At 38.2% G+C, this 22,099-nt stretch overlaps 1 protein-coding gene across 5 annotated transcripts in view; it reads right to left on the reverse strand.

Moving 5' to 3' along the window:
* UHRF2 (ubiquitin like with PHD and ring finger domains 2) overlaps positions 1–21,704 on the reverse strand; it is an 88,889-nt gene extending 67,185 nt beyond the window's left edge. For 2 of the 5 annotated variants that reach the window (XM_081802968.1, XM_081802969.1), the window contains exons 1-3: positions 21,208–21,703; positions 15,305–15,538; positions 2,573–2,832 (exon numbers count right to left, since the gene is read on the reverse strand). In XM_081802968.1, coding sequence (XP_081659094.1) covers positions 2,573–2,832; positions 15,305–15,538; positions 21,208–21,360 — 647 coding nt within the window. In that variant the 5' untranslated portion in view covers positions 21,361–21,703. Of the gene's footprint in view, positions 1–2,572; positions 2,833–15,304; positions 15,539–21,207 lie in introns of all 5 variants that reach the window. The other 3 variants (XM_081802970.1, XM_081802966.1, XM_081802967.1) reach the window with 3 other exon arrangements.
* Positions 21,705–22,099: the final 395 nt, after the last annotated feature.

Below are 22,099 nucleotides of genomic sequence, written 5' to 3' on the forward strand. Positions count from 1 at the left end.
GCTCCTTCCTCTCCCACTCCCCCTGCTTGTGATCCCTCTCTCGCTGTGTCTCTGTCAAATAAATAAAATCTTAAAAAAAAAAAAAACTAATGATGTAATATATGGTGATTAACATAACAATAAAATTTTTTTTTAAATGTGAAAGCTATAATGATCCAGGTCTTTTTAAGCTAAATACTTAGTTCCTTCAGTTACTTTTCATGATAATTTTACATTTTGGGTTCTACTCTGAAGATGCACCAGGTCCTGTTGGTATTCTTAAAGCATGAGAGATGGAAAATAATATTCCAAGTAGGGAATAATCAGGTGAGTACAACAGTAACATTACCCTGCTTATTCTAGCTATCTTTTGATAAAACATCCTTACAATATAACTATTTAATAGCCACATTCTATTGACTCACTTGGAGCTTACTACTCAAAAAAAAAAAAAAAAAACACCACCACTCCCAACAGCACTCCTCAATGCATCCTCCATCCAAGGAATCAAGAACTTGTTTATTATTGAGATCAACAGGCACTTTCATATATTTTTAACTTACTTTCCAATAACCATGAGGAACAAAACTTTAACAGGATTTGTTATCCATACTGGGTCATGATTCCTTCTAGGTGCATACACCAGTCTTCTGTTACTTGAGACTCTTATCCAAAAGCTCATCCATTTTATTTTATACTTTGTTTTATATAGTCTTTCTCTCTTTTTAAAGATGTGAATGACATTCACCTACCACTTAAGCTTTTGTCATCTTTTATTTCTCAAAGACAGTTCAGCTATATCTTTAAGTTGCCAGCAGTGAAACATTTAATTCTATCACATCAAAGTATTTAGGACAAATAATTTTAGTCTTCTCATACATGTTGGATTTAGACTCTTACTAACATTTATTCTAATCAGACAAATTTCTCCTTCCAAAAACAAAAACCCACAAAAAAACAGCCAAATAAATGCTAAGGTATAGTGATTTGTGCCCTAACATTACACCAAACTCAGGCCTATCCCTTGGAAAGTCTTACTCCAAAACCAATAGTCACCTAAAACTGTTAAAAATCTAATAAGCCTTAGTTCACTTACTGTTTAAAGATTACACTATTTCTCTGCCCTGACATTCTGTACAGTATTTTTTGCCAAATAACTCTTCTTCTATTCTCTAAGAAATAAAACTCAAAGCAAATCAAGGACTCTACTTGTTGACAGCAGGTATACAGATAGCTACAGTCCCCAATACCCTTTGTCACAGCATTCACAAACTCAGGCGGACTGCTATCAACACACCAACTCTAATCCCTTTCTATCCCAGACTCAATTTACCAATATTGCCAGTTCTGGCCAATCCCAGATCTTAATATTCATTCGACATGATATTCTATTTATTGTATGAAGACTCACTTGAAATAAGCAATGTTGGCAAGTTAGCCACAACCACAAGTTGTATCAGAAACGTAATGACTAATGAGATCTACCTTTGACCCCTTTCTAGGCATGCTGGAAATGTAGCTTAACACCAAAGTCTTTTACACCATTGTATGGGGGGGAAAAAAATTAAAACCATTTTAGGATCTTGAACTCTTATACTTGATACAAGATTTGGTAGCCTAATATTTTCCATGCATATTAAGGTTATCGCTTGAGTGATGACAAGTTCATTTAGTGTGTTGAATAAACACTAAATCTGCCCCAATGGTAACTTTTATACTAGAATTTTGAAAACAGGTTTAAAAAAATAATAATAATCAATTTTAGAATCTTGGCCCTCAAGGCAAGTTCATAATACTGTTTTCATAAGAACATTTAAAAATGGTAGGCCTAGGTGGCTCAGTCGATTAAGCGTCTGCTTTGGGCTCAGGTCATGATCCCAGGGTCCTGGCATTGAGTCTAGTGTCAGGCTCCTTGCTCAGTGGGGAGCCTGCCTCTCCCTCTGCTTGTGCACTCACGGGCATGTGCTCTCTGACAAATAAATGAGTAAAATCTTAAAAAAATAAAATTAAAATTAAAAAAAAAAGAACATTTAAAAACATTTTATTGGGGGGGAAGGGAGTGACTGCTGGGTATGGGTTTTTGTGGGGAGGGGACAAAAATGTTCTAAAACTGGTTTGTGGTAAAGAACAATCCTGTGAATACACTAGTAACAGTGAATTGTACCCTTTAAATGAGTACACTGTGTATGTTAATTTTCTCAATAAGCTATTTAAAAAACATTTCAACCTTATCCTAATAGCTCTACTCTACATGTTCTTACATAGCAAAACAAAACCAAAAACAAAACAAAAAACTCAAAAAACCAAAAACCAAAAACTAGATCATAGAGGAAGAGACAAAGAAACCCTTACACACTAAATTAAGCCAGGCATTAAGGCATTAACATTTCATTTATGAAAAACTACAAACCACTTAGGAGCCAGAGATGACTGAGCATTAAGAAGCCTTGTTACAGTAACCACTAAAAGGGTAACAGACTGAATATGACCCCTAAAAGATTTCTTAAGACTATTTGAAAACAATCTTGAAATGGAAGGCTTTGCTTCTATAAACAAAAATATGAACAAAGTCCTCAATAGCATGAGCACTTACTCATCATACTCGATATGATAAATAACGTCTTCATCAGCAGCAACAGAGTCTGAATTAGACGTAGAGGGTACAGTGTCCAATTTATTTGTATTCTCTTTGGAATTATGATTTACATTTCCATTAGTCCTTTTACAAGAACTGCCATTCTTCAGTGGAGTTTTGCCACGTGAATGTCCATCAGAAGCTCTAGTAACACTACGTATACGGGCTTCAAACCAAGCACCAAGGCCGACATCTCTGGCATCCACCAATTCATTTACCTAAAAAAAGTTTAAAATTAGTTAATGAAGCTTAATTTCATCTACTGCTTCAAAAACCATACTATAACTCAAGTTATTTTGAGAGTTATCATGGTTAACAACATTTGCAGCTATTCCTGTTTAAAGTAATAAGATTAGATCAAAACTATTCTTTTTGGATTATACTGTCAAATCTGTTATTTATTATTATGAAAATTAACTTTCCTTCTCATTTCATTCAGTGAAATAGATATTTTTACTCTTTGCCTGGGTCTACATTAGACTTTTAAAAATATCATTCTTATGTACCTAAAGTGTTGTTCTAGCAAGTCATTAAATAAGAATGTTACTTAGTGAAAATCCGGGGCTTCACAGGATTGTGGCTGTTATTGATTTGCTTCATTAATTTCTTCAGAATCCTAGAGATAACTTATAGTCAAACAGAAAACAGTTAAGTATCAGAAAAAACTTGAACATGGGGGAATTATACACATGTATAAAGGGAAGAATCTAGCAAACCCATCCATACAAAATGGGCTAGGTTCTATCACCAGTTAATAAGTCACTAGTAAATGCATTATTTAGTACCTCAAAGTACAAAATAAAGACAACAGAGCTGTAAGATGCAAAATAGACGTATTCAAGTCTAGTGGATAATCCAGAACTAAAATATGCAATCTGACAAAAGGAAAACAGTGCATTAGGAACCATGGGGGGCGCCTGGGTGGCTCAGTTGGTTAAGCAACTGCCTTCAGCTCAGGTCATGATCCCAGGGTCCTGGGATCGAGTCCCGCATCGGGCTCCCTGCTCTGCGGGGAGCCTGCTTCTCCCTCTCCCACTCCCCCTGCTTGTGTTCCCTCTCTCGCTGTGTCTCTCTCTGTCAAATAAATAAAATCTTAAAAAAAACAAAAAAAAAGGAACCATGGGTATCAGAGAAGAGTTACAATATGGAAGCTGGTTAAATAAAACACAAAAAACAAAAAACCTCTCCTAAAAAAAAAACCTGAAGAAACTGATCTAAAGGTGAGGCTCTTTCAAGAGCAATAACCAAGAGACCTCCCCCTTCAGCGTTTCTTTTTTTTAAAGCCCTTAAAGGGAAAAAAAAAAAAAAGACATCATTAATACAAGATGATCATCTCATCAACCTAGTTCTTCCTGAGGGTATAGAGACCACTTAAGGTATCCAATAGAATTCTGACAGATGGTATAGTTTTGGGCCAGGGTGGAGTTTGTACTCAGTTAAATACTCATATATTATGCAAGTCTCTCTTTAGGCTTGTCTAACTCTAACAAGCTTAATAATTCCTCTTTTACAAGATAAGAAATGAAAAGCTCTGACAAGTTAACTTGCTCCAAGTGAAAGCTAATGAAATGTAAAGCTAGAATTTGCAGATATCGACCTTGATGCTTCTGTTCTTGCCACTGTATTAGGAAGCCTGATGAGAAGATGACAAGATAAGTAAATAGGAACTTCAAAGGTTAAGTGATGAAATAAAGTATTAAAAGATAAAATCAGAGATAAAACACAGTATATATTACATAAATTAATCCATGCATTAAATGGACACAAGTGCTTTTCTTCTTAACAGTCACTGGTAAGTTCAAAGACATACTTTCTTACAGGCAACATTAGCTAAAACAAAAAATAATCAATGTTAAGGTCGATCATACTTGGGAGAAGACACTGAGATTACTCTTTCATAGCAAATCAAAATGTAAGGTTTTACGTAGCACTATGCAATTATTATAGCAGGGAATAGGGGGCATACAGTTGATACTGAAAGAGGTAACAGAAACATAAGGCAATGTGAAAATACTCCATTGTGCATTCCTAAGAGAACTTATTATCTCATAAAAGGTAGGGCATTGAGTAAAAACCTTAGACTTATAACTGTAAGCAAGAACTACAAAGTCTCCATTTAGTTAACCACTCAGGACAACGCATATAAACTGGGTGGAAGAAATGCTTCTAAATTAAAAAGGATTTTGCACATTACACAGATATACTGAATTAGGTCAAATTTGAATGGGTCAAAATGCATGCAAGAGATTAAAGATCCTTTGTAAAGCCTGGGTTTTGAATATGGTTAAGAGGATACTTCAACTTATATGAATAACATGAAACAGAATATTGCCATGGTAATTTCTTTGATTTCATGGTAATCCAGTTGAAAATTAAAAACTGAATTGATAAAAAGTTATGATATGCTATGATAAAAAACCCTCTGTAAAGTAGGTCTAGAGGGAACATATCTCAACATATTAAAGACCTTATATGGAAAAACCCACAGCTAACATGTTACTTAACAGTGAAAAACTGAGAGCTTTTCTTCTAAGGTCAGGAACAAGACAAGGATGTCCACTCTTGCCACTTTTATTCAACTTAGCACTAGAACTTCCAGCCACAGCAATTTAGACAAAATTTTTTTAAAAGCATCCAAACTGGTAAGAAGTAAAACTCTCATTATTTGAAGATGACATACTATATACAGAAAACCTGAAAGACTCCACCAAATAACTGTTAGAAACAAATGAATTCACAGTAAAGTCACAAGATACAAAAATCAGTGTACAGAAATCTTTCGCTTTCTATACACTGATAATGAAGCAGCAGAAAAATTAAAACAATCCCATTTACAACTGCACCAAAAACAATAAAATTAACTAGGAATAAACTTAATCAAAAAGGTAAAAGACCTGTACTCTGAAAACCATAACACTCTGATGTAAGAAATTAAAGATGACACAAAGAAATGGGAAGACATTCCATGCTCATGGATTGGAAGAATATTGTTAAAATGTCTATACTACCCAAGGCAATCTACACATTCAATATAATCCCTATCAAAATACCAACATCATTTTTCACAGAGCTAGAACAAACAATCCTAAAATTTATATGGAACCACAAAAGACCTCGAACAGGCAAAGCAATCTTGAAAAAGAAAAACAAAGCTGGAGGTATCACAATTCCAGATTTCAAATTCTACTATGGGGTGCCTGGGTGGCTCAGTCGTTAGGCGTCTGCCTTCAGCTCAGGTCATGATCTCAGGGTCCTGGGATTGAGCCCCACATCAGGCTCCCTGCTCCACGGGAAGCCTGCTTCTCCCTCTCCCAATTCCCCTGCTTGTGTTCCCTCTCTGTCTCTCTGTCAAATAAATAAATCTTTAAAAAAAAAAATTCTACTACAAAGTGGCAGTAATTAAAACAGTATGGTACTGACACAAAAACAGACACATAGATCAATGGAACAGAAGAGAAAACCCAGAAATAAACCCACAGTTATACGGTCAAATAACCCTCAACAAAGGAGGAATAAATATCCAATGGAAAAAGATGGTCTCTTCAACAAATGGTGTTGGAAGAACTGGACACCAACATGGACCACTTTTTCTCACCACACACAACAATAAACTCAAAATGGACATAAATGTGAGACCTGAAGCCATTAAAACCTAGAGGAGAGCACACGCAGTAACATCTTTGACATCAGCTGTTGCAACCTCTTTCTAGATTTGCTAGGGGAAACAAAAGCAAAAATAAACTATTGAGACTACATCAAAATAAAAGTTTCTGTACAGCAAAGGAAACATCAACTCAAAGGCAACCTACTGAATGGGAGAAGATATTTGCAATGACATATCCAATAAAGGATTAGTATCCAAAATATATAAAGAACTGACACAACACAATATCCAAAAACCTAATAATCCAGTTAAAAAATGGGCAGAAGACATGAATAGACATGTCTGCAAAAAAGACATACAGATGGCCAACAGACCAATGAAAAGATGCTCAACATCATTAATCATTAGGGAAATGCAAATCAAAACTACAAGGAGACACCACCTCACACCTGTCAGAATGGCTGAGATCAAAACCACAAGAAGCACCAAGTGTTGGTGAGGATGTGGAGAAAAAGGAACCCTTTCACACCGTTGGTGGGAATGCAAACTGGTGCAGCCACTGTGGAAAACAGTACAAGCTTCCTCAAAAGAATAAAAATAGAACTACCCTATGATCAAGTATTCACACTACTGGATATTTACCTGAACAATACAAAAACACTAATTTGAAAGGTTTTATGCACCCCTATGTTTATAGCAGCTTTACAATAGACAAATTATAGAAGCAGCCCAAGTGTTTCTCGGTAATTGATAAATGACTGGAGAGGTACATGTGTGTACACACACACACACACACGAATATTATTCAGCCATAAAAAAGACTGAAATCTTGCCATTTGCAACAATCATGTATTACGCTAAGTGAAATAAACCAGTTAGAGAAAAGAAACACCATATGATTCCACTCATATGCATATGTGGAATTTAAGAAAATAAAGGGAAAAAGAGAAATCATGAAACAGACTTACTGCACACCTGAAGCTGATGTAACTGTTAACCATACTGGAAGTAAAATAAAAACTTTAAAAAACTGAAATATCTAAATCTCTCTATATTTAATAAATAAATTGAATTCTTAAATAAAAACCATCCTTCCACCACAGGGGGGAGGGGGACTCACAGACAAGTTGTTTACTGTCTCTTTCTATCTAGAAAGAGGTAGTCTATCCTTAGCCAGCAAGTACCTCCCCCAAAGATGTCAAATCATAAAAGATACAGGAAAACAAATTAATGGAGGAGGAGTGTTTGAACTGAAGTTATGAGATAGAGTTAAAAACAAACCCAATCACATAAATGTTAGCTGAAGAGCTGGATTTATTCATATAAAAAAATATAGCCACATTTAGAGAAGAATCTTCCATATCCAAGTAGGTGAATTTAAAAAAAAAAGTATGGGATGCAAGGAGAAATCATTAAAAAATGAAATACCAACAAATACTGGAGAACTTACTATATCAGGTATACCTCTAAGCACTTTATATGTTCCATTTAAAACACACCAGCTCTCTCATTTAAGAACCAGCTCCTAACTTAGGTTAAAACACCCACACCCACACTCACCACCACCATCACCACCAAAAACCCCACACCAGCTCTGCAGATAAAACCTAGGTTTAAGTTTGTGTTTATCATCTACTTGGTATAACCTTGAACAAATTATGTAACCTGTCTCAGCCTCAGCTTCTTTATAAAATAATATACTTTGCTGTGTATTGAGATTAGTTGACTAAATCCACATGATGTGCCAACCTAGCAAGCATAGGCACAAATCAAACAACTGTCTCCTTCCACTAAGTATCAATATGTACAATTTTAAGACTCATTAAATCTCAGTATAGTCTTAACACCATAGTCTTCTTAGTAAAGATATTAGCAATTTACTGTTATATATATTACCTCCTTTAATAACTACAATACAAAGTCCTTATTTTCCAATGAGGTACAAAAGGAAATACAGTCCTCAGGAGATATACACAGCTGGAAGTGGGAACTAAGCTGAGAAAGATTTCTCTGACTTTGAACATGACTCTCATTTCATCATGTTTTTTCTAAAATTTACAAATCAAAATACAATGTGGTTCCATTTATATAAAGCTAAGAAAATAAGGGATACACACATGGATTAAAGGTAATTAAGAGGTTGTTAAAGGGTAATGATAGGATCAAGTTAATAAAAAGTGAAGAAATGACTACTTAGATGTTTGGGTACTGGGGCGCCTGGGTGGCTCAGTCGTTAAGCATCTGTCTTCAGCTCAGGTCATGATCCCAGGGTACTGGGATCGAGCCCTACACCGGGCTCCCTGCTCAGAGGGAAGCCTGCTACTCCCTCTCCCACTCCCCCTGCTTGTGTTCCCTCTCTCGCTGTGTGTCTCTGTCAAATAAATAAATAAATAATATCTTAAAAAAATAAGTTTGGGTATTAGTTATAACTAGGGAGGAAGGAGTAATAATCAAGAGGGGGCCCATGGGAAGTTCCTGGGGTACTGCTTTGCATTTCCTAATTTGGTGGTATTTACATTGACTTCCTATTTCACTAAGCTCTACTTTTTTGTATTGTCTATTATGTTTCATAATCAAAAGGGTTCAAAATCAAGAAGCACAGTTGCACTGTATTACAAAAGAATAGGAGATACTAAAATATCCATGACTTCTACTTGGTAATTGAGAAGTTTCCCCTTTCTTTTATTTCCTATAATGAACATCAGAATATATGTAAAAAGTTTATCTAAAAAAGTTAACTTATCTAAACTCTAAAGCTTTATTATCCTCATTCTAAAGTTTAGACCAAGATGACAATATTTCAACAGTAGGATCTATTGTGAGTCATTCAAAGTTTCCACATCCAAAAATCAGAATTAAACTCTATTTAGATATCAAAAGTCCACCTTGTTTGAGAAAATTACCTCCCAGAGACCATGGAAACGGATGTACCCAGACTTTGCACAATCTTCCACAGGCTCTCCGAGTGTGATAATGATATATCTAGTTTCTTACAACATATGAAAAGATAACTGAGCACCACTTGGTCAGTTTCAGACATCAAAAGGGCAAAACAAGAATGATGGTGGACAAGAACTTCAGTTTAAAACTTTTTTTAATAGGAAAAATAAATTATTTAAAAAATTAAATTAAAAATAAAATTAAAATATTTAAAAAATACAAATGTTAAAAAAAAATGTTTAAATGTTTACCTATGACAGTTCTGAGAAATACTGACTTGAAAATTTAACTTTTTGTATCCACTTACATGAGGTCCAAGGAAAATTTTAGGCAAAAGGAAAAGCCCCAAATCTGTTTGCTCATCCATAAAGCAATTTTAATTATAGAAAGCCCTATGTCTATAAAAGGAAAATCTTCAAAAGCATAAGTGACATAAGCAGGAATTCAAGATAAAGGCAAAAAACAAAAAAAAGAAACAAAAAAAAACTTCCCAATTTTAGTGATCTAGGAACAAATTAAATTTTGATATACTATTCAGAGACTTGCTCAAAGGAAAATATTCACAACAAATCAACTTAAAGTAGCAGCTTCTAAGTGTTTTCAGGTTAGCCAAAGGTTAAGTTTTAATAGCTAGTAAGATTCTGTGAAAGCAGGGGGCAATATCATTTGTTTATCCTTCCATCTCTAATATCTAGTACAAATATATACGAGATAACCAAATATTCATCCAATGGATGAATTATCCAGAAATAAGCACTTCTATGTTTAAAAAAAAAAAAAAAAATCAGGGGCACTTGGGTGGCTCTGTTGGTTAAGCGTCTGCCTTTGGCTCAGGTCATAACCTCAGAGTCCTGGGATTGAGGCCTGCCTTGCGCTTCCTGCTCAGCGGGGAGTGTGCTTCTCCCTCTCTCCCCCTCTGTGCACTCGCACTCGCGCTCTCTCAAAAAATAAAAATCAGTGAAATTTCAAATACCTATGCATGCCCATTACTGAGCTTCACCAAAAAGAGCAAATAAATCTATTAGCCTCTTCAACTAAAAGGTTAAATGCAGCTCTTATTAAACATTACAAACAACAGTATAGCCTTCTGAGAGTTTAAGTTCCAGATTCCATGTGTGTTTCAAAATGAGGAAGACAATATAAAACTTAATACATTTGTACAAATGGGAAGAAGTGGATTGGAATTTGAAAGCAAGTCTGATGACAAAGCTAAATTTCTTAATCTCTATGCTATATATTAATAGCAGATATAAGGGTTTTTTAAAAAGTGAGGTATTAGAGAGGTGAATGGCCAACAAGTCAGTAAAGCATGTGACTCTTGATCTTGGGGTTGTGAGTTAAAGCCCCACACTGGGTGTAGAGCTTACTTTAAAAACAAAACAGGGGTACCTCACTTGCTCAGTCGGTTAAGCACCCGACTCTTGATTTCAGCTTGGGTTTTGATCCCAGGGTAGTGAGTTCAGGCCTGCTGAGCTCCATGCTGGGCATGGAGCCTACTTTAAAAAAACAAAACAACCCAACAACAACAAAAAACACTATGTCCTATAAATAAAATCCTCTTTAAAAAGAAACAAAAACAGGAGTGCCTCGGTGACACAGTCAGTTAAGCATCCGCCTTCGGTTCAGGTTGTGATCCACGGTCCTGGGATCAAGCCCTGTGTCAAGCTCCCTGCTCAGCAGTGAGTCTGCTTCTCCCTTTGCCCCTCCCCTTGGCTCATGCATGCTCTCTCTCTCTCTCAAATACAGTCTTTTAAAAAACAAAAACAAACATTTAAAAAAAGTTAGGTACTAGGAGTAGTTGATAGTCAAAGTACTAACACTGAAAAAAAGCACAGATCTGCTGAGAGTAGTTTATCATGCTTTTCTGCATTAGGTTGGAGACGTGGCAGGGTACTGAGAAATATGCTCAACAGAATTTTTTTTTTTTTTATGGATTTGAGAGAGAGAGAGAAAGCACTCACAAGCTCCCGAGCGGGGGCTTGGGGGAGAGGGAGAGAATCTCATGCGGATTCTGCGATGAGTGCAGAGCCCAATGCAGGGAGTGAGACCATGACTCTGAGACGAAACCAAAAGTCAGACTGCTTAACTGACTGAGCCACCCAGGCATCCCTGTTAAACAGGAAGAATTTAAGTTGACTAGAACTGCTTAACCTTAAGCTCAGACCTACGGATACATATATAAATTGGCCCTCTTTGAAAACAAATGCATGCCTTCACTGCCCAAAACATTAAGTCAAAAGTAGCAGCTTCTGAATTATTGCCCTTAACCAAAAAGTTAAAATAATGTAAGCTTAACACACAGATGGCTATACACTTATATAGATACATGGATATACAGGAATTCCTACATAAATGTGTGTACACACACACACACCTCCTTAGTCTGTCAGCTGAGGGCCCTAAAAGCAATGATACTCTAGTAGCAAGGAACATACCTAGACCCTAGATCTTGCTTTCTAATACCATTCTCCAATTAAAAGAATCAAGGCTCCTTAAGAAATGGGTTGATTCCAGGACCGGGGCAAGAAATAACTAAGATGAGCCTGGTGCATCTTCTAATGCCAGAAAGAAAGTGCTTTAACAAAAGCACAAAAAACCCCCACAATAACGGAGGTATATCAAAGGGACACAGGGGGAAAATATCCCTACTGATGTGAATGACTAACTGAAAAAATGGGGGAAAAGAGACAAGTCTCCCATGTACCAGAATTCTCAACACATTTTGTAGACAATCTACCCTCAAGAAGTGGTTTGTAACTAACCCATCTCCTTATGTGTGGGCTGCATATAGGGACTTCATCTCAAAGAATAAAGTATGAAAAAGGGGTAGGGGAAGAGTAACCTCACAGGGAAGAAACTTGACAAATGCTACCTCATCAGCCAGGTGATTAAGGTTCACATCAACAGTATAAGTTACTACTGATGTAAAAACCTAAGGTTTAGCCCATAGGATGTTGGTAGTTTGTATACTAGATAGAATGTGATAAAAATAGCACTTTACCTCTGTGGTCTTCCTCCAAAAAAATACGTAAATCCAGTCTAATGATGAGGAAAACAAGATGAATCCTAATAGAAGGGTATTTTACAAAATATCTGACCAGTACTCCTCGAAACTATCAAGGTCTTCAAAAACAGTCAGTCTGAAAAACTGTCACAGCCAAGAGGAACAACTATTTAGTATAGCACTAATGTAAATATAATGTGGTATCCTAGATGAGATTCTGGAATAGAAAAAGGATGTTAGATAAAAGCTAAGGAGATATGGTTTATTTATAACTAATGTATCATATTAAGGTAAAATATCAGTTAACAGGGCAAACCAGTATGGGATATATGGGAAATGTAGTATCTTCCCAATCAGGCTATAAATCTAAAATTGTTCTAAAACAGGTTTATTTAGAAAACAACAGAGCGGCGCCTGGGTGGCTCAGTCTGTTAAGTGTCTGCCTTCGGCTCAGGTCATGATCCTGGAGTCCTGGGATGGAGCCCCACATAGGGCTCCCTGCTCAGCAGGGAGTCTACTTCTCCCTCTGCCCCTCAACCCACTCTTACACACTCTCAAATAAAATCTTAAGGAAAAAAAAAAAACAACATAGAAAATACTGGTTAATTCAGAGGGATGATATCAACAGGTGATGTAGACAATATGGAAAGTGAGCATTCAATATTAAGAATTCTAAGTTTTGGGGCACCTGGGTGACTCAGTCAGAGGTCTATGTTTGGCTCAGGTCATGATCCTGGGGTCCTGGGATGGAGCCCCACGTGGGGCTCCCTGCTCAGTAGGGAGCCTGCTTCTCCCTCTCCCTCCCACTCCCCACTTACGCTTGCTCTGATCTCAAATCTTAAAAAATTCTAAATTTTGACTACATAAAAAGCATTGTTTTAGCTGATATGTCTTGCCCATATCATGTAAATTTATTCCCAAACTTTACATTTTTTTATCATAAATTTTCTTCTTTTACTGAATGATTGTAGCAAGGAAAGCTATTAGTATTTAAAGAACTACCTTACTGATTGCTCATAATGCTCTAATATGTTTATCTTCTTAGATTTTGCAGATATCCATAAATAACTTTGCCTTCTCCAGTATTTACACTTTGTTGTTCTCCTGCCTATCTCCATCATGTAGAAAGATGTTAAGTAACAGCATTAACTGGCTTCCTTGTCTGGCTCCTGTCTTTAATGGGAATGCTTCTGGCTTTTCCCCACCAATAAGCATGATGCTAGTATGGTTTAAAATATTCATCTATTCCATCTGTTCCACTTACAAAGCATTTTTTAAAAAATCAGAAATGGATCTCTTTTTTAGATTAGATCATTTGGGTTTTTTGGCTTATTACTATGATGAATTATATTAATATTACTATATTGGGGTTTGGGTAAAATGGGTGAGGGGTTGACTGGTAATGGATGGTAACTAGACTTACGGTGGTGATCACCTTGTAGTGTATCAAATTATAAAGCTGTAAACCTGAATTTTAGAAGGCAAATGATAGTTATATACCTGAAACTTCTATATATTTAAAAAAAAAAAATCCAAATAATGAACTATCCCACTTCTTGACAAACCATCCTTGGTCAAGATATTGTTCTTTTAACACATAGTCATAATTTTATTTGTTAAATATAATTTTAGTTTTACATCAATATGTAATGATACTGGGGTACTTTTTGCTCTATTTAGTATCAGTGTTATATTAAATTTAAAAAACAATGGGAAGCTTTTTTTTTAAATTGTGGGTCAATTTAGATAATTACCTATTCTTTATAGAGGTTTAAGGTAATTCATCAGGGTAGCCATCTAGGCCAGGTAGTTTTGACATATAGCTCTTGGCCAGTTTTCTTGATTCTATACGTATGGATTTGTTTCCATTTTTCCTTAGATCAAAAATTATCTCTATTTGCATTTTCTTAATTTACCTCAGCTACTAATTTTTAATTTTTAGCCTTAAAAATGCTCTGAAAAATTGAGTCTTGGTCCCAATTTGTCCCAACCAGTAAGAGTTAAGAAAAAACAGTTTTAAGGATAGGAGAGGATGAAACAAAACTGTCATTCAATTTTTCTACAAAATTTATTAGAATTTGAAAAAGTTGATATATGTATTGACTCTTGTATCTACCAACTCCATTTCTATACGTAGGCAAACAAATCACAGTTTTAAAAGATAACCATTTATAATAGCATTAAAAATGCAGCCACTAGAAATAAGATATGTAGAGAAAACTGATAAAGCTATAAAAGATCTAAGTTAGTGGAGACATCTATCATGTCCATGGATGAAGGACTCAACATTGTAAAGTTGTCAATTCTCCAAGCTATTCTATAGATACAATCCCCATCAAATCCTCTATTACTTATCTGTAGAGTCTGACAAGCTAATTCTAAAATTTTTACATGCAAGTGTTAAAAGCCAAACACCAAGACACCCTTAAATATGAATAGATTTGGGAGATGTGGGATAGGGAGGTAACAGTCTACTAGGCTACAGTACTTAGAATAGCAAGCATAGGGATACACAAGCAGACCAACAGAACATACTGGAGAGCAATTTGGCAGTATCCTATGAGTGAACCAGCACTTCCATTTCTAGGTAACAATTCCTAAAGAAATTCTAGAACAGTGAACCAGGATACACAAAGAAGGTTCAAAACAGGTGAAAGTGGGAAAAGCCCAAATTTATCTATTAATCATTGATTAAATATATTATGGCATGTTAATAAAATGAGAATCAAAGCTGAGAAAAAGAATTCCGTTATATAAACTTCAAATATAGGCAAAACAAAACATTTTTTAGAGATAACAAAAGTAACACTAAAACAAAAAAGATCAGAATAGAATAAGTAGTTTACCCCTTAAGGAGAAAGGGAGATAACGTTCTGGTAGTGGCTTTAAAAAGGAATTGGCATTATTCTACTTATCCTCAGTGGAATCACACAGGTTTTTCCTTTATATTTTTTAGGTTGTACGTACACGTTTTATACATTTATCTACATATTGCACAATTTTCAAAGACTTTTAGAAGTTAAAATATCAACAGCTCAGTCTTTACTTTCAAATGACAATCAATCTTCACTTATTTGCAACATACTAAAGAGAACAGACATCTCTATTTTCACAACTATCAAGTCTAAAGAAGACAACATACCTTATACAGCCCAATGCCAGGATCAATAAGAAAATCACAAGTTGATGTAGATGGCTGACTAGAAGGTCCCACCCTTGGGGTTTTCTTTACTTTAGGTGGGCTATTAGAACAGGGTTTGGCCTGTACATCAATCTGTTTAGATGTGCTAGGAAGATCAGGGTCTGGGCGAACTAGTAGCTGAATTATGTCATTCAGTCCAACATCATAGTCAAATAAAGTATATCCATTTTCCAACTGGAAAAAAAGGATAAAAAAAGATTAAAATGTTTCTCTCAAAACTTGCTCTTTCCACACCTTTAGTCACCCCAAATGTCCTAGCCAAATTATTAAAATTCACAGCAATGCAATTTAGTGATCCTGAAACCATTCCTATTACTTTATGGCCTCTGATGGCAGCAGCATCTCAGGACCTCAATAAATTGTGGAGAATCATTCCATATTAGCTATCAGGAACACAGATAGCCACTGAAACCAAAAATGTATCATTGCTTACATGACTTGAACATGTAGGCAGAAAAACCCTAGGTTTCTCACCAAGTTTTATTTAAATTAACAGTACCTCAATCCACTGCAAGAAAGGTGAATTTTGAAGGTGAGTGGTTTTATGACCTTGTGTTCATTAAAACATTTAAATTAACAATTTTGTGTTTCTGAAGCACTGTAATTTTTTTAAAAAAATCAAGCAGAAAATAATTAAAGCAGGAATTACAAGTCTTGTTCATGCTATTCCACTTGTCTAAAGTTCTCTAATTCTATCCATTTGTAAAGGTTGTCAAGTTGTACCATGAAAAGTCTTCCAGGATGAATAATGAATAAACTATCTTGCAACTTACCCATATTTTGGTAAGGTCTCTGCAATGGATTAAATAGTGACAACCCCTCCTCCCCATTATATTAAAGTCCTAATCCCAAATATCAGCATGTGAGTATCTGGAAATAGGGTCTTTACAGCAGTAATCAAGTTAAAATTAGGTCAAATTGGGTGGGCCCTAAACCACTATTTGACATCCTTGTGAAAGGTGTAAATTTGGACCACAGAAGATGTGAACGCAGCCAGGTGACTAGAGCAATGTATCTACAAACGAAGGAATTTACAAAGGATTGCTAGCAACACTAGAAGCTGAAGGAAATAAGGAAGGATTCTCTATTAGAACCATCAGAGAGAACATGGCCCTGCTAATACTTTTAATTCAGACTCACAGCCTCTGGAAACAGGAGACAATAAATTTCTAATGTTTTAAGCCACCTAGGTTTTGGTGGCTTTGTTACAGAAACCCTTGAAAACTAAGTCTCCATTTTGTTTCTTTAAAAAATTCAGTTGGCCATTTTACCATGATACAGTAAGAAAACCAAACTCCATGAAAATCAAAACTATCATTTCCCCAGAAACATTATCAGTTTAATCACTGTTCATTTTTCCCCCCTTTGTATATAATACCCATCCTCATTCTCAATTCCCTAACACAGGTAGACCGTATTTCCAAAGTCCACCAAAGGGAAGAATGAGTTTGTCCTTAAATGATAAACTAATATGCTAAATAATTTTAATTCAGGTGGTCCCAAAACACATCTAGCAAAATCCTACACATTATATTCACAATTTTAACTACAATAAGGGATCAAACAATTCACAAATTTCCCATAGGGAAATTAAACAATATCTCACAGGTTGGTTTACATGCTTATTCCAAATAAGCCTAAGGAGTTTCCCAAATCAATAAGCAGGTAAGCCATTACAGGGATTAGAGATTAATATTGCTTACCTTATTAAAAAAACAAAACAAAAGCACAACTCCCACCTAATCCTCAACTCCTGGAGAAAAATTCAAGAACCCCCCCCCCAAAAACCTATACATTCACATCTTTATTTTGACATTCTCCAATACCCCTTTCCCCCAAAAAAGGTAAGCCCATACTAGTTCTGGAACTGTTGAAAAAGTACAACTTGATTATAAACATGCAACTGTTGCACATTATGAGTGTCTAAATGGAAGATAAAAACAAACTCTTAACAGTATAGAACATGCAAAACAAAAAGCCCAGTAATACAATATGCAAATTAACTGAAAGGACATTTCCCAAAATGAAGAAAGCTGTTTCAGTGGTAAAATAATTGGAAATTCAAAGTGCTTCCATAATTTCCCTTTAAAATCTGAGGCACAAGAGTCAGAGGCACAGCGGGGACATTCTTATACTCAATCCCTCTAACAAGTTTCTACTAAGTGATTGGTCAAAATAATATAAGCTGCTTCAAATGGTATTTGGTTTGAAAGGAAGAGCAATGTCTTAAATTAGGAAAACACTAAGCATACCAAGGCATGAGGCCCTATTGTAGAAGTTAGGCCCACATTAACATGTAACTTTTCCTTCAATTATTCATGCTTGCTAGGACAGCCACTTTTACCCAGATTATCTACTTCTTCCCTAATTCATAGGTATTCTTCCAGTTTTCCTAAAATAGTGATTACTATCCATTGCATAATAACTTCCACACAGCTAGGCTTTTGTGAAGAATGCTGGAATGAACTGTTACTTGAAAAGTAGTGAAGTTCACCCAAATTTAACGACAGTACAGACTGGAAGTTATTGTCACTTATGTTGTACCTCAAGTGGAGAAGGGATTGAGTCACTTAGAAATCACAAACACCCATGAGTTTCAGGCATGTAACTATGGTCCATCGATGTCTCACAGCTGAAAATGTTTGGGAACTGCCGTCCTAGAAGATGGGAGCACAGTATTTAAAATACTAGAGGGGCAAGAATGGCCTTAGAGTGTTTGTTTTTTGCCAGGCTTCAGTCCTGCATCTGTATTGGGTTGAAGAAAGAGATTCCAGGTAATAGCAAGAATTGCAACAGTGATGCAAAGTAAAACTAGGAAGCAAACACCAACTGGCAATGACTGAGAAGGCAGTGAGAGAAGTCATTCCCAAGGAGTTACTGATAACTTAATGCCCTCGACCTGCATCCCTTAACAATTTTCATGTATCTTTCACGTCATCTATATAATATAGATATGACACACACATTCTCTCTCCCCTTTAAATAGGCAAATGCTTTTACTTTGTGTTCCGTGTAAAAATAAAGAGTCCAGGGCCAAAAGGGTACTACTAAGTTTTCCTTCAGCTCTGGTTCATGTCCCACCTACAGTGGTATAAACAAAAGAATGAGAGGAAGTGACAGAATCCTTTCAAAGTAGAAAAACCTCTGGATTCTCAAAATATTTAGAGATCCATCAACATAACTCTTCCTTAAAGACCTAATCCCCAGGATGCAGGCTCAACCTCCCAGAGTAATATCCAAGTAAGGTTACCCTACTCTAACCAGAACTTCTATAGCCCTGAATTGCTGCCCTCTATTTGGACCCTCAAAAGTGGAGTCAATTACACAATCACTCCACTTTTCAAATTTAATTCGCTGAGATCACCTGAGGACTTCGTTAAAAATACAGATTCTACTTCAATAGGCGTGAGGCTCCCAGGTGAAGCTAATGCTGCAGGTCCTGCTGATTCAGGGACCATACTTTGAATAGTAAGAAATTAGGAGATTGACATTCTTCAATATCCATTTTCAAACTCTGGTGGCCATGAGAATCTCCCATGGGGTCTTGTTAAATTCAACCACTTGCAATTCTGGGGTTAGCTGAGCACCTATAATAAATATCCACAAGTGTGGATATTTCTTTCTTGCCTATACCTTACCAAAGACTAAAAGCAGCAAACCTAACATAAAAGGGGTGGGGAATAAGGAGGAAAGGGTACCATTTACATCACAGACACTGTAAATTTGTTTTTATTTATGACATTTTTCACTACACAGCAGTAAAAGGGTGCTTTTCAAATAAGCACAAAGGCATTTTATAGGCTAGGGGCAGCCCTGTGATGCCAATCCAGTAGTTGTCGGTTATAGATCTACTACTCTGTCCATGGACTGTGAACTCCAAAGAGTAAGAGAGAATGGAGGGAATAATCACTGCCATGGCTACTCCTCAGCTCACAAAGAAGTATACACAGCTGAAGCAGTGTCTTCCTTCTGTCTTCAACTCAATGGGGCACCAAAGGTCCATTTTTCAACCCTACTGGTTTATCACTGAGCTGAAGAAATCAAAGTAGTGAGTTATCAACTCTCCTGGGGGAAGAGGTACAAAAGGGTAATTATCCTCAACAGGTTTTCCCTAAACCCGGAATGAGTTTCCTGGTTTTCTGGAAGTCTACTTTGTTGACCTGAATTTAACTCAATTTCTACTTTTTCCTCAAGACAGCCAGGTGCCATGTTTTCTTTTAGTATATTTGATCATTAGATTTTAGGAGTGTTTCCCAGGTACACATTCTCATGCTTCATTTCTATCTCTTGTGAAGTCACCAAAGTATCGCAGCAATTCATGTACTCTTATATCCCTAGCTAAAAAATAGTAAATAGTATCTTTTGACCAAAAGATAAAAAGGTATCAGTCATTAGAGGTATAGCAATATAAATTTAGGTAGTGTTTAACACATATGATTTCAAAAGCAAAGTATACAGTACAATTGAACACCTGTTTTTACAAGTCAAACAGTAAAGGATCAATATAAAACAGCTTCAAACACCTATCAAAGATGCTATCACTTATTTAAAAACAAGTTAAAATAAACCCTGGCTCTTTCTCTCTCAGAGTATAATCTCTGGCAGCAAAGTAAAATTGACTCCACTTTTGAGGGTCCAAATAGAGGGCAGCAAAGTAAAATTTCTGGGCAGTTTTTGAAGCTAAGCCTATGAAGGGAAGAAAAATACTCCTTTCAAATCCTTTGTGGCTATAGGAAAACGCTACTTCCACCAAATCAAAGAGCTACATTTACTCCAAACCACAGAACTGAAGCCAAACTGTGGTCTATCCAACTGGAGAATGCCACCTTTTGGGGGGGGGGGGGCGTAGAGACAAAATTGGGTAGGCTTGGGTCTCTAGGTATAGATTTCTCGGGTAAGAAAAATCTTCAATAGGTCAGAGCATGGCCATACCATACAACTACCAGAGACACCCACAGACACCCTCACTGCCAAACCACTTTCAGCCTTCAAGTATGTAACGCTGGCTATGCTCCAGTTGCTGTTTTAAAAGCTTGTGTGAGGGGGACTACATCAGAAGGTGAGAAGCAAAAAGAGCAAAACAGTGTTTCATACTCCTTTCCATTCTGGGAATATCCCCCTTTCTTGCCTATACCTGGGAGTTTAAACCCGATTCCGAATTCCATCAATAGCTCGTTCCTTCAGCCCAAGTCTCTAATCTTCAAGACAGATTCCAATTCTAGAAGAGGAGCCAGAAGTTTTGTAAACCCTTCGAATCTTCAGTGTGTTCAAATCCCTTCACAGTGAAAAGTCAGCCTAGGGTTCTTGAGCCTAAGAGGAAGCGAGTTCTAAGTTTCCCTCCTCCTATTTGGGAGGCGGGAGCGCAGAGGAGCCACAGAAGCAATGCGAGCCGTTAGCCGGGTCAGCGGGGCCGGGAGCCGGAGCCGTCGGCCCTCCCCACTAGCACTCTGGCATGGCCGCCAGAGCCTGCTGCCCTCCCCGCCTCCAGGGGCGCCGACCCCGCAGAGCGCGGGAAGCTAGGGAACCCAGGCGCTCCGGCGGGCTGTGCCAGAGGCTACTGACCGGCTGAGAAAGGGGGGTGAGGTCTCTGCGCTCTGGGTGCCTCCGCCTCTGACCCTGCCAGGCGCACCTGCACTTTAGGGCTCGTAGGGACCCCGCTGCGCCCCCTCGGCGGGGCCTGGGCCTGCACTCTGAGCCTCGCGGGCTGCCCACCCGAAGTGGAGCCAGGTGCTCTCTCTGCGCGCGGCGCACCAAGCTCTCGGGCCCGCCCAACCTACGCGTTCTGGCGGCGCCCTGCAGCCTTCTCCCCGGGCTTCCCGAGAGGTGCCGTGGGCTCGCCTCACCTGCTTGCCCCGGTAGAAGAGGCGCTGGCACTCGGGCCGCACGTCGAACAGCGCCCACACCCGCTCGCGCAGCTCCTCAATTGTGGCTTTGCGAGACACGTCCTCAATGGTGCGCGTCTGGGAGCCGTCGATGGTGCGAACCTGAATCCACATCTTGGCGCCGGGAGAGGGGGCTGGCCCGGCTTTGTCTCCCCCTGCGTTCCGGACGCCGCGCCCCGCCCGGCCCGCTTCCCCAGCGGCTCCGGCTCTCCGCGGGCGGCGGGCGAGCGCGCACACAAATGAGGGAAACCGACCAGACGCCGGGACCCCACAAGCGGCGGCGACTCCGAACTCGCACGCCTGCCCAGCTGGGCTGAGAAGAAAAGGAAACCGGAACCAGTCGCAGGGGCCGCCACTACCGCAGACCCCCACCTCACAAGTAGGAAGAAGCCTTGTCTGCGCCGCGCGGAGTGTTTACTTATAGAGCTCTAGCTCCCACATGGAGGTCACGGCGCCAACCCGGATCTCGCGAGATCGACGGCCGGCTCCGCCTTAAAGAGGAAGCAGCGGGGGTGGGGAGGCGCGGAGGAGAAGGCTACAGACCCGAGAGAACTAAAATGGGCGGGGTGGAGGGGCGGGGCTGCGGAGAGCCGTTACTTGCCGCTTCTACTGCACCTGGGCCCTGGAAACGCCCTCTAGTCTTCGGGTTTCGCGCGGTTACAAAGCCCACCGCACGGGTTCCCGTTTTAGTCTTAGTTTTGGGACCCAGGGGGCTAACGACTCCTCAGGCCTAAGCGGTTACGGTTTCTGTGGTCTCAAAAACACATCCAAAAAAAGCAACTCTGACGTGCGCTTGTATGATCATGAAAATGCGGGTGCGGGCGGGCGCGGCCTAAATTTCTGAGAAAGCACA

The sequence above is a fragment of the Leptonychotes weddellii genome, chromosome 14, assembly GCF_054177405.1.
Source record: "Leptonychotes weddellii isolate Sample4059 chromosome 14, ASM5417740v2, whole genome shotgun sequence".
In the NCBI taxonomy this organism is placed as follows: Eukaryota; Metazoa; Chordata; class Mammalia; order Carnivora; family Phocidae; genus Leptonychotes; species Leptonychotes weddellii.